The sequence below is a fragment of the Diorhabda sublineata genome, chromosome X, assembly GCF_026230105.1.
Source record: "Diorhabda sublineata isolate icDioSubl1.1 chromosome X, icDioSubl1.1, whole genome shotgun sequence".
Taxonomy (NCBI): Eukaryota; Metazoa; Arthropoda; class Insecta; order Coleoptera; family Chrysomelidae; genus Diorhabda; species Diorhabda sublineata.
Window position 1 is genome coordinate 20,172,252 of NC_079485.1, and position 18,364 is coordinate 20,190,615.

Here is an 18,364-nt window from a genome sequence, read left to right on the forward strand (position 1 = left end):
ATATCATTTATACAAGGTGATAAGTGAAATTGAGGTATTCTTTTATCAACAAGTAAATATAGAACAACAGGAGTCTTATCGGGACATTCCTGTCTCAAATGATAACTAAAGATGCTAGCAGATTCTGTTATATAGAGGATGAAATCTCTATCAACATTCTTTTGAAGTGTGAGAGACTAGAATATTCCAGATCATTATACTTGGAAGCGTATGAAATAGAAAATAAAGATCTCTGGCAGACTCACTCCACATCCCACTTTCTTAAAAGAGTTGGATTAATAAATTAGCTGTAAACGCTGAGTATCCCCAGTACCTTTGTAAGAAAAGGGGTTACAATAGACCCTTTGGTTCGTAGTGTACATAACACCCTAATCACAACAAATATACAAGTATAGAAACTTGAAATTTTATAGATTTCGTGCAATCGCAAAGGCATAACCCCAAGTACATTTTCAGCAGTCCTGCGAAATTAGCAACCCTTAACTTATTTGGTATTAAATCTTTTTTTGGAATTTAGTAATATAAAATAAAAATATTATTTAAAATGCCTGTTTATTTTGAAATCATTTCATAATCCAAAGTGCAACATGTAGATCTATATGTTTTTACTTCGAATTTATTGGTTCTAGAAAAACACAAAAATATAAAATGTTTTCAAATAGACAGAAATTTGAGAACATAAAAATAATTCTATTTTATTTGCCACCTAACATTATTCGATTTGGGAAATTACCTCTATATATATTTAATTCATTTCACGTTTTAAATGAGTCCAATATATTTTAACTTATAGGTGAACATGTTGTGCTACAATGTCTTGCGGAAGGTATACCAAAACCTACTATAACTTGGTTGAAGGATGGAGAGTTAATCATTCCAACAGAAAGACATTTTTTCATTCATGAAAACCAAATGGTTATTATTGTCGACTCGGTTCAAACAGATTCAGGGAATTATGAATGTCGATTGAATAATTCAATAGGTGAAGAAAGTGGAAGAAGTAGGATTGTTGTAAAACCAAGTAAGTATTTTTTCCATGAACAAATCAGTTTTAAAGGATTTGGTAGATCCAAACAATACAATCTTTTTATCTGTTGTATAACATAACACAAAATGCTCAATGTAACCAAATATGAACTTAAGAGCAAAAATAATGGACTGCCAAGGAACTCCAAATATTTATCTTCAATTTTGATTACCTAAAGCGGGTATGTGTTCCTGTTGTGACTCTGTGACTGTGGTATTATCCAACTACTACTGAACAATGAGTAACTCAGTTAATATGGACCTAAGTACTTTCTTGCACAAAACTAGTGTTTCCTTCTATGATCTAGGGAAGTTAGGAAACCATCATCTACTTCTGCTGAAGTTTGTGATGCGATTTGCAAGTATAGCTTAACGCACTCGATAATCAAGTGATATGAAATAATAAATTATTTTTGCTCACAAAAATATTGTAGACATTAAAATTGTAGGAAATGCCCTATAATATTATATAAGTAGATTAAAAAAATATGTTTTCAACTTTCAATTTTACAAAAATTTTTGCTGTAATCGACAGAATAAAAGTTGTATTTTGATTGGACAATAATGAACAAAATTTAAGAATTTCATTCACATATTTTTTTTGCTTGAACAAATATAATTTTTTTTCTAGTTTTTATCAAGATTATCCATTAAAAAATTGATGTTACCGTCCTTTATAAATTATAAAAAGCAGGGCCTTAAAAAACCACAAAATTTGTAAAAAAAATTTTCAAGACGTTCTTTAGTCAAATTTCGCTAGGTACTGATAAAAATTATAAAGAATTTTGAGTTTATGATTGATTCTTTAGGTTATTGAACGCGTCGCTTCTCCCACCATGACGCCGTACCGCTGTCGCCCTAGAGTTTCTTTTCCCGCTAAGAATAACCGCCCTTTTCATACATATTTAATGGTGCTATGACAAGGACAACATTAATTAATAATAAAGAATCAATTATGAACTCAAAATTCTTTTTAGTATCCTGTCAGTACCGACCGGATTTTGACTATCGTTAACTCGTTTGAAACCCTGTCTTTTTATAATTCATAACGGAAGGTAACATCAATTCTAAAACGGAAAATCTTGAAAAAAACTAAAAAAGAATTTTCTAGGTCAGCGTCCAAAAATAGGCAAATGAAATTGTAAAAAGTTTGTTAATATTGTCTTTTAAACTACAACTCTTACTCTGTCGATTGGAGCAAACCGCATCTCAAAATTATTAATGTTATTGAAATGAACAGTAATTGAAAAATTTTATATAAAGTCAATTTACGCAACCGCCATTTTGAATTTTAAAAATTGGAAAACACAACTCTTTTAGGAACATTTTCTCTATATTTCCGTTTGCTATTAATTTCATTTGATTATTTTGATTAAACTAGCAATATGCTAAATAAACAAATTTTCAATGTTTTGTCCGTCTGTCATAGGAAGTCTGTAGTAAGCTCAGGTTTGTTGCATTTAATTCCTGTATAGATGTAGATGTGCCAAACGAAAGAAATTTTGGGCATGATTAGGATAAAATTAATTGAGTTAATCAAAATGTGATTTTAAAGATAGATAAAAATTTGATGTTTCGACTTGTTGCTATCTTTATCAAAATTTTACTTAACACTGACAACTTGCATAATTATTTTGAACAAACTTTTTATAAAAAAAGATCTAAAATCAAGATAAATCTATACGAAAAACATATAAAAAGGTCTAAGAAGTAAAAATTTAAAGAAAATTATATTTTCGATTATGGAAATCATATTCTTTATGGAGAAAAGTTGATGTTAAGTTGGTTTTTTGACTTTGACTAACTCCTCTGGACTTGCATTGTCTGTTTTATTTACATACAATACATAATTTAACTTTCGACATGGGTTAGGCTAATTAATGGTACTCAATTAGTGTGATATGAATATTCCAAATTGCATAGATTTTTGTTTACTTTTACAATTTTTCAGAAAGTATTGATCAACACCATTATACGAGATCAAAATGTTTTAAAGGGCTAACTTTTTGATTTGGTTTTCTAATGTTTGTTTGGAAATGGAAAATAATAAATCTTGGTCATTTTATAAACAATAAAATATATTATAAATATATTATATATATATATATATATATATATATATATATATATATATATATATATATATATATATATATATATATATATATATATATATATAATAGAAAGTTCATGACTTCATTGCTTACAAATGAATATGGAGTAATAGAATTATACAAAGAAGTCCTCAAGCAAATTTCTGATTAGAAATGACTAATTCGTTGTACTCACTAACAAAATAATAAAAATCTATTTATTATTTATTTATTATTTAGTATTTATTATAACATGTAAGTAGTAAAAATCTTTGAAGTACCGCTGTTTTTGCTTAAGTCTGTTTAAAATGCATACCTGAGCAGTAGTTTCGTGCAAGCTTTAATTACCACTATTACCATCTGTCTTAGTACTTGAAAAGTAAATAGTTTTCAGGCATTAGTAATTCCATTCTGTTACAGTAGATCTCTGTTTCTGTATCTTTTCAGGTAACTAGTTCATCAATCTTATTAAAATACTGTTGCTAATATTTGATAAGTTTACTACAGTACAGTTTTCATTTTTAAAATTGAAACAGTGACTCTGTGTACAACATTATGTGTTTGCTTGTCCATTTAGATAAAAAAAAAATAAAAGTACACGTACGTATATCGTTATAAAGGGGCTGCAATATTTGCAACATATCGTTTACACATTTCGTATCATTTTGTAATGATGTTAAATAGTTGTATAGTTATGTTATTTATCATTCTCCCGTAACTTTTCTTTTATAAATATGTGACTATCAAACATTCTGGAATGTTTTATAAAAATGTTTTGGAACTGTTCTGATGAAATTTGAGAATATTCTATCCAGAGTGGAAGAAGGGGTCACTAATTAGTAAAATTTCAATTTCACATTGTGGTACTGACAAATTTTATAATCCTAAAATTGTATAAAATATTAAATTTCTGGAATAATTGAGTGAACTTAAGTGTATTGCAATATATTATTAAATAATTATTATTTAAAAAATATAATTATATACATAATGTTGATGTTATAACTCATGTAATGAAATGTTTTTTTTCACATATCAACATTTGCTAATCTGTAACTAGATTCATTCATTGATAGTATATTATTCGCTATAGCTCATGGCAGTAAATTTCACCTCGTTAATAAAAACTCATTATACGCGAGTAGAATACCATACTTTATCCACGACTACTAAACATTTTTGTTAGAAACACTATTATTATTCTAACAAATATTTCATACATTATTGTTCATAGTACATAGAAGTTGTCGGAAATTATAATAATCTCCAAAATAATCAACACAAAAATCTATGTATTAGTTTCATAAATATTGGGTATCTACTGTTACAAGAGGGTGGTATTTATTTATAGTTATCAATAATCGCTGTTGCCAGTTCCAAATTCTTGACTTTTCCGGCAATAAATTTGATAAGGCTACTTCAGTAGCTTTCTAGTTTCTGGTGGTGTTAAAGAAAAGTCACTTTTATTTTCTATGTCCATTTTATTTGGTTAGCTACTTCAATTTATAAATTGGTTCAAACATCACGGTACGTTAAGAAACAGATAGACGACAAACACATTCATGTCGATAACAGCTCAGTGTTAATGATCCATGGAGGTCTCGGGCTCAAATATAGTCTAAGAACATGTACTTTTCTAATTATTTTTTTTATGTGTACAAAATCAAATTGAATATGTCATAAAGCATCTGATAACTGTGGTTGATAGATTCATTAATCACTGCTGTGATTAATGGGTATTATTAAGGTAGACCCAGAGTATATTGGGTACATCATACAACAGTCTTGGATAAACAGTTTTACTGTTTCGTTATATATAAAAATTGCTAATACTTGTGAAAATTGAAATTACTTTATGAATAGTTTGCTATCTCACGAGGTATGAAAGACAATAAATATAACTGGGCTATGATTGCTACAAACATTTGTTTACTCGCTTTTCAGGAATCATTTCTGTGTTAAAAAGAATCACGAATAATTTTGATTCCAGTTATTATTGACAATCTAAATATTTTTAAGCCAGCAAAACGTTTTATCCAAACCAGATTTTTTTATAGATCTTAATTTGGTTATTCTCTAAAGTACAATGTTTAATGTGAATTAACCTCACTATAATTGGATTTGAAAGAATTATTGATTTGGGGTAACGGACTCCTTTTCCAAAATAAATTGTTTTGAGTGTTTTTTTTTCTTCTAGAAATACAAAAAACTTCATGCGGGTGGTTAAGTGAGTGAACTGATATAATTTTCTCATCAATGATATAACAAAAAAAATTAGTAAATATCAAGTGTAATTAAAAATTATTAAATCAAATTAAAGAAACATGAGTGAGTAATTATTTAAAAAAATATATTAAAATTGCAAAATAACGACAAAAAAATCCAATGTGATGGATGAACCTAGTGAATTTATACCAAACTAACTAGATCTGGTGTGTATTGGTGAGTTGTAGCCTACAATCTCGATTTTAAAATATTTTCTTAATTTTTACAAGAGAAAGTGAGACAGAGAGAGAGAAATGCTTTATTGTCAAAAAATTGTTAGACAAAAGCTTGTAAAAACTAAAAAACAAACATAAAACTAACTAAATAACAAATGAAATAAAATTTCGATATACAGAATAAAACCATAATGAGTAACTAATTATGTAAATAAACAAAATTATTGGAACAATCCTGAAACCTCTGCCAACTAGATATCATAGTGAAAAAGCGATTAAAAAATTTTTTACAGTTTTACAATGCAGGATACTTTTGTGCTGCAACCAGAACTTCTGGTAGCCTTGGTTGAAATTCTGCTCAAGTTCCTTGTTCGTACTGATGATGTTCAACTGCTCTTGCAACATTACATTAGCTTCTTCCGTATTGTATTAATTTCATAACCAATGAAAATTTAAGAGATCCTAAAACCTCTTAGTAAAACCTTTGTGTAATGTTTTCAAGTGAGTAACTCATGATAAATGATAAAATAACATCGTTTCCAAGCATTTTTGGTAATTTTCACAAATATGGAAATTAATGTCAAATCAACTTTGTTAATTGTTCAGATTTTATTTAAAAGTCGATTTTTAATAGCAACTTCCCCACAGATTCACAAATAGTTGAAAATATTAATAAGCAAGATACTATTGATGGTCATTGAACATCAGTGTACAGATTTAACCCACTAAAGACTTCTTCATTTTCCTCATATAGCTGAGCAAATAACGAGGAGTTCAAGGAATTGCTTTTAATCTTGCTTTCATAAGCATATAACACATTGTGAAGATTGATACGACCTAGGACTAAGATTTTTTGCTACTATATATTGTCGTGAATCATGCAGTGACTGACCAGTACCTTAGGCAATTATCTTCAAGTGGACTATAAAAAACTATGACAACCAACCATAATTAATCGCAATACAATCAATGTTGTTCCATGTATTAATTTTATTTATAAAACAAAGTTCAATGCTCTGATAATGGATTTTTCAATTAAGTAACAAAAAGCAGTTTTTGGCACATATTTTACATGTATACTAACAACAGAGCTTCATTGCAGTAAAGTAGACTTGTTCAATACATATTGAGGACTTCCGCAGTAGTTGGCGGAAGTTATGATGAGGAAATAAAAAAAGCAACAATGCGACGAATATTGAGAACTGGAAGACCATCTAAAAAGGCAGCGTTTCAAAAACCTATCTTTGCATCTACCAGAAGAAGGTGCAAAATGTGTGCTAAAAACAAAAAGCCGCACAAAGTAAATGTGTAAATTGTGTGGACACTGCTCTATACCTAAAACTTTTTGCGAAATAATTAAAATATTTTGTAAAATATATGTAACAAATAAATTTCATTGAAAACATTTCTTCTATAGGACTAATGATACATCACCACAACAAAAGATTAATAGTACTTAGTTGTGCCAACAACCACCTGATATTTTTTTGACATTTTCTGTTATATGATAATTTTAACTTATACAAACAACAAAATCTAAATATTATTTTCAAGTATCCCATAAAAAACCGCCTCGAAAGGGTTATTTGATAGGGTTCGATTTTTATATTTCCCGATCCCCAAAATTTCCCAAGTTTTTGTTTATGTCGACTAATGGTAAACCGATTTCAAACCCAAGAGGGTCGATAGGAAATCTTTGGTTTAAATTATAATGTTGAAGTATATTTTAGTAGGAAAATCGCGCAGAATACTTTAATTAAATTCTATTAAATTGTCAGTTTTTGATTCTTATATGTGAATTTTTTATTATTAGATACAACTGAAACAAGCAACATGATGGGAATAATCATAATATCAGTGGTTTGTTGTGCTGTTCTAACTTCAATTATATGGGTAGTAATAATCTACCAAACTCGACGCAAAATAGCGGTAATTCAAACAGAGATGCAAGAACTTCCAGAATTAGCAGATAGAACATGCACACTACAATTGCAGCCTCAACAATGTCCAGATAATATTTCGGATCAATCATCCTGTAAAGATAGTGGTACAGGGGATTCTGCAAAACGTAGCAGTGATAATTTGGCACCAGAAGAATTTACTCTCGTTAATAAGTCTGAAGTTGCAAGAGAAGCAAATACCTCAGATAAAGAAGCTAATAACTCCCATTTACCATTACTACACTATCCCACTAATCACGACAGGATTGTTACTACGGTTAATCCACTAGCTTCTGTTTTGCCAGCAAAAGATATAGAAAGTTAAAGGCATAAATAAAATAGGTCAGTATATAAATTTCAAAGGTAGATTAAAATATGTTTTATGTTTATGTAAAATATTTTTGTACTGGCTTAGTAATTGTATAAAATGACAGAGACAACGGTTATGGGAGGTGACTATAGTATATGTCTGAGTAATGGGATGATGTGATTTATGATTTATTAGTTCAAAGAACTAGAAACTTGAGTATTTACTGTATTATGTAATGATGAATATTAATTATGTACCTATAGTTCAAACTTGAACTGTAAAAAATATTATTGAAAGAACTAAAGGTTTATATATATAATTCACCAGATGAAATAATGTTTTATACTTTGAGATCAAAAGAAATGGCTACGCTTTTCATGTATTTTCAATTCTTGTTTAATTTTGTAATTATGTTGTAAAATTAAATTAATTTTCCCATTGAATGAACCACATTCTGTTGATATTTTGTAATTTTTTTATTTAGGATTGAGTTTTTCAATCATCTAACTTATTTGATCCATAATTTCAAATATCTTCTAAAATGTGTTATTTTTATATATAAAACATTGCTTAGAGGGTTTTCTGCATATATCATCATTGTTTGTAGGTTAGCATTGTTTTAATCAAGTGTAAATATGTAAGCTATTTCCAAGGAAATAGTGAAAGTAAAAAGTTTTACTAGTTTTTTTAAAGGTAAGGAGAGAGAATGTTGGATTTGTATATTTTAATTGAAATATTGGAATTCAAATTTTCTTTATCATTGCAACTTGAAAGTTTCTTTTAATGATATTTTTGTACTGACTAAAACGAAACCAGTGCTAACATCCGTCAAATAATTAATGGTATTCTTTTCCTAATTTTTGATATGTTCATTTACTAAGAAACGTTTTTCAAAATAATTACTGACAGTATTAAATGTGTGAATATTTATTTATTTTTTCTTTAAGTATAAAATTATTATCAATAGAGAGTACAAAAATTTAACTACATTCTAATTTTTCATAAACCTATTGACCTTTACTCGAACCTCAAATTTTTAACTTTTAGTATACTGTTCAAGGGAAACTCGATAAATCATTATTTGTTTTTAAATATTACACACAACACAGTGTGTGAATTTGAATTTCTTGTATAGGAAAATTGATGTTACTTATAAAGTTAACATATTACTTAAGGACTAACAAATATAAAAGCTTTTAAACCTTCCAATAACACAAATAGATTCCTCTTTTTTTTGTTTTTAAATTCGAAATACATTATTCTCAACTTGCTTTAAAAATATTCTTAAATTTAATCAATGTAAGGCAAAAAATTCAAATTCCTACATTACCTGCAAAACAATCTTGCAAAAGTTTATCTATTAATATGGATAATTTTATAATCCCTTTTATGTGATTACCCTTGTAATTATATTATATTATATATATATATATATATATATATATATATATATATATATATATATGTATATATATATATATATATATATGTATTTATTTATTAGCTTTAATAATTTCAGTTCGCTTGCTTGCATTGATCCTAACTCTGGCCCTAATATTTGATGAATAGTCTGATTTTTAGAGATAACTGTTGTTATTTGTTAAGGAGAAAGTACTTACAGTGATTCATACTAACACTAATATGAGAAATACAGTGCTCTAGATTTATACACTATATATTACAAAGTTATTGATTTAATAATGCAGTGATTCGATTAAGAATAGTGATTCAAATTAATCTATTATACTCTATAAAAAACAATGTGCCAGAAGTACAAATTATTGAAACAGAGCAGTTTTTTAGCTACCTTTTATTTTTTGTCGCACTCTGATTTCCAAAATTTGAAAACAAAATATTCAGATTGGTTTTTAATAAGCATTTCTCTTGGAATGAGCACTCTGCTTATTACTCCTACGCCAACACACACAATTACACTGTCTAATGCGTGCTAGATCGTATATTTGTGTTGGTGTAGTTGTAGTTAACATTATTCAGAAAGGAGGTGTAGGAATAATTTTTTCTCTCCTTTTATTGGTGATACTTCCACTTAAAGTGGAAGTACCATACTCTGTGAGAAGTGCACTTCCTTACTAATTTAGATATTTTCTGGTTCTACTATTTTTTCTGATTTGTGTAGATTTCCAGATTCGTTTTTCGATTTATCATATATAAGGATATATTCAAAAACCACTCCAACCTTTTACACTGACATCTCTATAGATGGATTAAAGTTAAACTGAGTTTTTAGATTTTTTTAATTGCAATAGAAAAGTGGAAAGGTAAATTTTAGAGTTTGTATATATTTATATGTATTTTTTCAGTATTATTAATTTAGAACAATTATTATATTTTATTTAGGAACTTAATGACTTAAGAAGGCGAATCAGCTTTAATCTCAGTTTTGACAAATATTCTACTTATGTATTTTTCTTAGTATGAATGACTGACATATTTCCTTATGATTTTTTTATTTTTCATTCAATTCAATGTTTCTAACAGAAATGTGATCCTATATCAAATCAATTCCACATTTTCCACTGGGAAATTCTAGAGCTTTCTGGTACTATAATAATTTTCAGGTAGTAATTAAGAAAAACATATTGTTTCTTATCATATTTAAACAATTTGTCAAATTTTTGAGATTTGACTACTAATAGCTGTAATTTTCTGTACAGTGTTATTCATTAAAAATAGGAGCAACTTAATTTATTCAAGCCTAATATCTTTTTCCAAAACATTGTCGTTTTTTCTCATCTCACAGTTGATATTTTTAGAGCACTAGATTTTTTAACGAGGTTATAGAAAGTAGAGCCATTTAAAGGTATCAGACATACGTTAAGAGAGATGCTTTTATTGTTACTGAACCACTCGTATTACATTATAAATTATTGCGTGCAAAAATATGTGTTAACAAAAAATGTTTTGTATATATTTTGTGTCAGTATATGAACTTTATATGAATATATTAGTTTAAACGAAAGTGTTTTAAATACTAAAGAAATATATAAAATATATATTTTAGAGATTTTAAAAATTGAATAACAAAATTCCGTCCTTATTTGGCAACTATTAAGAAATATTTCAATAAAAGATTAACAAACTGCATTAAAATATCTAAATCAGCCATGTATTCAATTTTTTTTATAAATTTTCCTTTGTTGCTTTGTAATTTTTAAAGAAGTCATTGACTGATGCCTTGATTTCATAGGATAGAAACGTGACAGATGTGTTTTAATAAATAATATGGCCCATCCTCCTTTCAAACAAATATATATATATATATATATATATATATATATATATATATATATATATATATATATATATATATATATATGAGTTTGTTTGAATGAGGTGAATATGGATATAAAATAAATTAGTGCTTTATGTCATGTGTCTTCAATACACGTAAAACCGCATTAGTATAGCGTTATTACGATAGAGGCCTTCTAGATTAAGAATATTACTACTTTACTAAATAGACTATTTTTTGAAATGTATAAGACCATTAATATTCTTAAAGTATACCAGTGTTGTAAATTTGCAAACTATTTTGCTATTAACATTTCAATCAAAATTAATAAACTTTACAAATCTGAAATCATAACCCGCATTATTTCATTAACAATAAAAAGTTCTCTACTAAATGTGAATAGTTCAAAGTGTTATAACTTGTCCAGTATTGCACTAACATAGTTATAGAAGCATAGTTAGTGTTTCAAACTGTAAAAATCGTAATTGTCCATTTTCTATTTTTTCTTAGAAATCCCCACTGAACACACTGTTTGCACTACCAGTACACCAACACTCACAATTACAGTGTCTGACGCGCGTTTCGATAACGTAATTATCGACCTCAGATACTGAAGGTAAACTAAAATCTATTAACTTAGCTTTCCTGTTTTATACTAAATCTTCACATTTATTCTTTGACTTCTGAACTGTAGAGTGGGTTGAAAGGAATTTGATTAAATGTAAGAAAAGCACTAATAAGGACAAAGGGCGAATTCCTTACAACCCACTTTATAGTTCAGTAGTCAAGGAATAAATGTGAAGATTCCCGCTGGAATTACTTTTCGCGGGAGAATCTTTATTGGTGGGAAAATTTTGTATAAAAGTTAATAGGGTTTAGTTTACCTTCAGTATCTAAGTCGAAAACTTGGTTATCGAAACTCGCGTCAGATTGTGTAATTGTGAGTGTTGGTGTAGTAGCAGTGTAAACAGTGTGTTCACTATGAATGTCACCAACGGTTCCAAAAATTCCAACTTAATTAGAAACCCCTACTAAGTGAGAATTTCCGAAACCTTTTGTGATATTCATACTGAAAATACTGCTTACTACTACTACACCAACACTCACATATTCATACAGTGTGAGTGTTATCCTAATGATAGTAAGCTTTGTATTCGTACCCTTTAGAGATTTGTTAAACTTAGAACGATTAATTAACTCTATACTATTTTGCTATCCATATCATTGAGTGGAAACTGCCCATTTTATAGGAAGAATCAACTAGGATATATTTGCATTTAACAGTGATTATTCATTTGAAATTCGAACCGAACATATTTGTAATTACTAATGGAATATCATCTGTCCATTATAAGCGAATTTTGTATTTGGAATTAATTCCTGTTTTTATGCAAGCAATTCAACTTTACTACTAATTCCAAAAATTACGATATTTGCTATAAAAACCTATCTTATTGATTTTATGTTTTCAACTGCTTGCCTCTCATGTATAGAATGGAACTTTGGGAGATGAAGATACATGTTATGAGATGGAGTAAGTTTATTATACTTCTGCTCCTTCAAATGATATACATAAAACCGTGATAAAAAATACCTTCTTAGCACAAAACAAACGTGTTAAAACCAAAAATATTCTAACTCCTCAAACATTATGTATCAAAGAGCTTTGTTTTATGAAGTACTTTTAGTTTTGTACATATTTAGGACACATTACTTTGTAGTAATGCGGGTTACATCAGTTTTTAATTATTTTATATTAAATTAAGTGAATTTAATGATGTGTTTCTTTTTATTTTGAACTTATTTTTAAAAATGTTGAAGACTAGTGTCTAAATAAATTGCAAACAAAATTCAAACCTGAATTTCATTATTGTGTGTTATATTTTCAAATAGTTGTATAGTATATTAGTATATTATACTAAGTTATATATTTGTAACATATTAACATTTGAACTACTGCGGTTGATGAAAACGGGAAATACTTTAAGTTTGATCAGTATTTGCTCAAAATCTTCAATAGCTTTCAATACTTATGTAAATAATACAAGAATTTTAGTTCCTTATTTCACTTTCTTGACTGTTTCAAGATTTTTAATTAGTAATTCTGACTAGTATTTTGTGATATTTATAATGAAATATACTTTTGTTAAATAATGTTTATTTTAAATAGCAATACGTAATCATAACAAAATACTTTTGCTTCAATTTTATTCATAAACCTACATAGTTTTAAATACTAAATTCTATACAGTGTGTCTTAGTAAATTGGAATTGCGCGGTCAACTTGTATTTTGGGTTTATGAAACTCACACCTTTTTTCTACAATTGTTAATAAAAAAATCATTATTACAAATTTGACTTGTAGTACTTGTTCAAGATTTTAATTTAGCTCCAACTGTTAAACAATAGAGTTGTTTAACTTTTGGAAAATCTAGTTCACTATATGAAACTGATAAAGATATATATCGATGAAGACAAAACTTACCTAATAAAATTGAAGAGCACTAAACTACCAACCTCAATATACATCATTGTTAAATCCTTTATTTGTATATGTTATGATTGTTTTTTGCTGTTTGAAGTAGAATCCCATTGAATATAGATTTAGTTGTTTGATATTTTTAAAATTATTAATACACAAATATATTGTGAAACATAAGTTTTAGTGTATTTGTACTTTTAGTATGATGGAATATACTGAGTTGTCTGTACTTGTGTGTTTGTGGTTACATGATATTATAATTTATCAATAATATCTGTACTAACTCTAGTTTATTTATTTAATCGGTAGGGTAAAAAGTATTTTTGATTTAAATTTTCACAATAATAGTATTATTAAGTATACCTCATTAATACTAAATATTTTATGTTCGAAAAATACATTTTATGTAAAAAAATTGGTTTTTATCTACCATTTTACCAATTTTATATTTCAGGTTTTCACTTACGATATTGGTTAAGTAAAATTAATAATAAATGAATTTGAATCAAATCAATGTAAGTCTCAAAGATTTTTCTAAATGCCTATGCATTTCACCTATACTAAAGAAAACTTTTTTTATTTGATAAATAATGGTACATTTAGATCAAGTGCCAAATACGAAAGTTAAAGAAGGTAAAAATTTAATTTTCTTTTTTATATTAGATATAGTGCTGCAAAAAATATCCAGAGGGTTCTGCATATGTTCGTGATATTGATTCATTCAATATAAAGGAGAAAATTTGAGAACATTGAAAAGTAAAGATACGGTTTTAACTTCGGTAAACTGTCTAGAGTTTCTGAGTACGAAACCGAGGTTTCTAAAGGCTGGACCAAGGATAATATTATTATGCTCAACAAAGTTAATATACTATCAACTGTAACACCAAGATCTTTGAACGTTGCAGATGTTTTAAGCACATTATTAGAAATGCGATAATTAAAATGAAAGGTGTTAAGTTTTCTAATGAAATATATCACACTTAGAAATGTTGAGAGAGGTGCAATTTTATAGCACCAATCACTATTTGTATCTATATCAGATTGACGTATCATCAATATTCGATATGGAATAATATAGCTTCAGATCATTTGCATTGATAATACACATAGACCGCCAGAGATTATTAGCGTCATTAAGGTTTAAAAATAATGTTTTTGTAAAATTTATTTACATATAAATGATTTTAAAAACTCTTTTAAATTATGCACATCACATGAGGATCCTTGAAGGTATCATAGTTCGCCAAAAGTAAGTGAGTCTGTTATTATTTCATTGTCAATTTCGGACATTGAGTAAGTAAATGTTTCATAGGAAGTATTTCATTACAATAGCTGCATTTTGGTTTAGGATTCTTGCTGATGAGATAGCCGGGTGTGTGGCCAGTGCATTTATGAGGATTAAGGCTTGATAAAGTGTATACAGTTCTGCTGAGTAAATAGATATAGTTGAAAGGAGCTTGAACATAAGAATCGAGGTTGATTTCACTATAGCTACTCCGTCTTTATTGGAGAACTTTGAAGCGTCATTGTAAATGTGAGGGTAATTTAATTTGGGAACTTTTCAAGTATGCTTATAAGCATAGATTTTATGACATGGTTCACAGAGTATTTGTCGATTTGCCAGGGTACTATGGGGCTGAGCTCTTTAGGATAGCATTCTGGAAAAGAGTTGTTAAGCATTGTTGTGTTTATGGTTTTTGTAACCGCAATTGTGATATCTATGGCTGGAAATGTTTTAGTTGTGTATACTAGACTCATATACATTTTTTTCTAGAGATGGCTCTCCAACCATCAAATATGTTTAAATATGATTTAGCAAAGGTGAATAGGGATGGTTTCTTGTGTGGACGAAATTTTTCTTAAAAAATACTTGCTTTTTATATAGTGTGACTCTAGAGACAATGGATACATTGGATACATTTTTACTACGTCATTAGAAATATAAACTAAAAAACCTGATCCTAATCCTAATCCTGATCCTAATAAGTGTATAAATAGTCATTAGCAGTAGAAATTCAAAAAAAGAAAAAAATGTGCTCAGTAATCATGCCGAAAATATGTCGTCATTTTAACTTGAATTTTGTTAAGAAATTTCTAAACTTTTCCAAAGACATTTCAACTCCTAAGATTGGTTATTACACATTTAGTAAAAAAATAGTTTTGTCTTTAATGTATTTAATTGGTTAGTTGCATATACAGGTAAGAAAAATGTTTTAAAATTTCAATGCATTTCTAAAACAAATTATTCTAACCCAGTTTTAGAAAGAATGGTCAAAATCCAATTAAAAATTTCGGAGATATGGGTGAAAAGAATATGATATTCGCTCGGGGTATCTCGCCGGTATACTGCCGGCATAAAGATTTAAGTTTGTAATACTTGAAAGCGCAATCTTATAATTATAAAATTTGTATGTACCGATTTCACGTATTGATATATTATTACACTATTATGAGTACAGTATGAAGTGTGTGTGAAATGAGGAGATATTTCTAGGTGTGGAGGAATTTGTAACAGACAAATGTTCCTTTGCCCTGACGAAACTACGTCAATTGGTTTTGTCTATGTAAGAACGGGAGCAATTCAAGCAAGAGATGTTATTCATTGAGAATTTTATCTTTAACATATCTGATTAGGTGGGAGAGATTCTGTCGGAGTTTGAAGATTGTGGGAATATCACGGGGGCTGAATATTCTGTAAATTCTGGCTATCACACCTTTGATATGACGACGGGATATTTTTAATTGATTATCTAAATAAATTGAGACGGGTAGTGGAGTTGGGTATGGTCGATGCTACTAGTGATTTGGAGTTTGTTGTAACTATTTTGAATCAATTTTTGTTTCAAAAAGTTGATCTCTGATAGTCTGGATTCATCAGGCAGCTAGATGGAACGTGATACGAGTGTATTAATGGTGGATTAGGTTTGGGTGGATGTTGATGGAACTGGACATGGACGAAACATAAACCGCATGGAAAAGTTATTTGATCATGCTGTCAAGAAGTGGTAGATATGAGTCTTCCTCCAATTCCATTCATGTATGCCATTCAGATAGAGTAGGAAGGAATCTAAAGTATCTCTTCCGTGGAATGAAATGTTATTAACATCTCATAACTAACAGATTGGATAGTACTCTATTTTTGAAATGTTCCATGAAAATGTTGGTAATGTTTAGTGTCTAAAATAGGCTTAGTTTTATCGAAAGGTATGTTGGTAAGTAAGGAGATAATATGAAAGCCGAATTTTTAGAAGAATTGTCAAAACCTTTCAGAGAGTGCACACTGCTTCGCCAAAGTTCCGATACTCTCATGAAAAACAGAGTATACAGTTATTCCTCTTAGAACTGTTTGTTTTTGAAGGTCGTTTCGACCGTTTACCGTTCTTGACTGACCTATTTCCACTTTTAAACCACAAATATCACTTGTATACAATCTTCAAAGATATTTCATTATCAGCAAAGACAGATTCATGTTTCACGACAAAAATGATATTGCCAATATGGCTGTTAACAAGCCGGAACGCGTTTAAACTTGTCACTGCGTGTTTGTGGAAATAGATTCAGCGTAAGTAATTTCTAGTATATATTTATTATTTATATATTATCCTTGCCAATAAAACTGCAGCTAATTATGTTGTGAAAGTATACGGAATAGGAAATACCACAATTGGAAAATTGTTTGAGTATATCTTAAACGGAGGTGCAGTTTAAAATAAAGTTTTTTTCTATGTTGTGTATGTATGAAAAAAAATAGAATAATAATAGATGAGGCTTTGCATTCCTTTTACTTACTCTCTTGAAACCTTTACCTTTGTTTATGTTTATAGAATCGCGTCCTTATTTAATCCGGGATTTGCAACACAAATTACCTATTTCCAGTTTGTTCAACTCGTCGCATAATTTTGACATATAGGTGTGGTTGATTAAAAAATTTTACTTCATATGTTCTAGCTGTAGCACATGCAATCTCATTACACGCTTCTATACATTTCAATTGATTCATATAATAACGTTCAATTTTTAAAACAATTGTAAGAAATTTTTATAGTAATAATGACAGAATTCATAGACCTGATCATAAGTGATTGAAATCACTATATTTACCAATTGTAGTCAATTTAGATATTGGTTTTTTCAATAACCCAGAAACGAAAGACAAACCACAAAATTTGTATTCTTACGATTTAGCTTTGGAACAGATTTGGAATAGGTGCCACTTCGTATACCTTCATATAGTTGTTGCAAATAATTCGCTGACTCTTCAAAACGTAGACACCATAAGCATAAAATACCAAAAGTAGGGAGCATTTACAGACAAGTTTTTGGTTTTTAAAAAATCTAACGGGGTATAAAAAGGCTTAGCTAAACATTATCTTGTATAATATTTGATGGTATTCACTTATAGGTATAATGAAAAAAAATTAAGATGTTATTAGATAGATAGTGCGGATTTTGAAAACGAGTATCTCATTTTGAAAATAATACGCTGGATGTACCCATGTAGAATATAGTCCAATCATTCCTCTGCTTAATAATAAATATATACTTTTTAGTTTATGGTATATTCTATATTTTATTTTTATATTCAAATACTTGAATAAAATTAATAATCTCCGTCTTGCCTCTCCATCAATGTTGTTTTCAAACTTTGTTATTATAAATAGAACAAAATTATTGGATCAATATACATTTTTATTCAAATTTAAGAGAGTTTTTGGAGATGTTAAAATGAATATTACGAATCCTTTAAATATCTAGCAAGCGAAACTAGTACAGGATATTTATAATATAAACGATGCTTGTAATGAAACACAATATTTCT

At 28.4% G+C, this 18,364-nt stretch overlaps 2 protein-coding genes across 2 annotated transcripts in view; one reads left to right on the plus strand and one right to left on the minus strand.

Annotated features, from left to right (window-relative positions):
* The window catches only part of LOC130450975 (rho GTPase-activating protein 39), a 24,425-nt gene extending 20,797 nt beyond the window's left edge, over positions 1-3,628 (minus strand). The window contains exon 1 of the mRNA XM_056789740.1: positions 3,436-3,628. The gene's annotated coding sequence lies outside the window, so the exon portion shown is untranslated. The remainder of the gene's footprint in view (positions 1-3,435) is intronic.
* The window catches only part of LOC130450974 (leucine-rich repeats and immunoglobulin-like domains protein 2), a 24,984-nt gene extending 16,190 nt beyond the window's left edge, over positions 1-8,794 (plus strand). Inside the window, exons 9-10 of the mRNA XM_056789738.1 lie at positions 794-1,021; positions 7,374-8,794. Coding sequence (XP_056645716.1) covers positions 794-1,021; positions 7,374-7,825 — 680 coding nt within the window. The 3' untranslated portion in view covers positions 7,826-8,794. The remainder of the gene's footprint in view (positions 1-793; positions 1,022-7,373) is intronic.
* Positions 8,795-18,364: the final 9,570 nt, after the last annotated feature.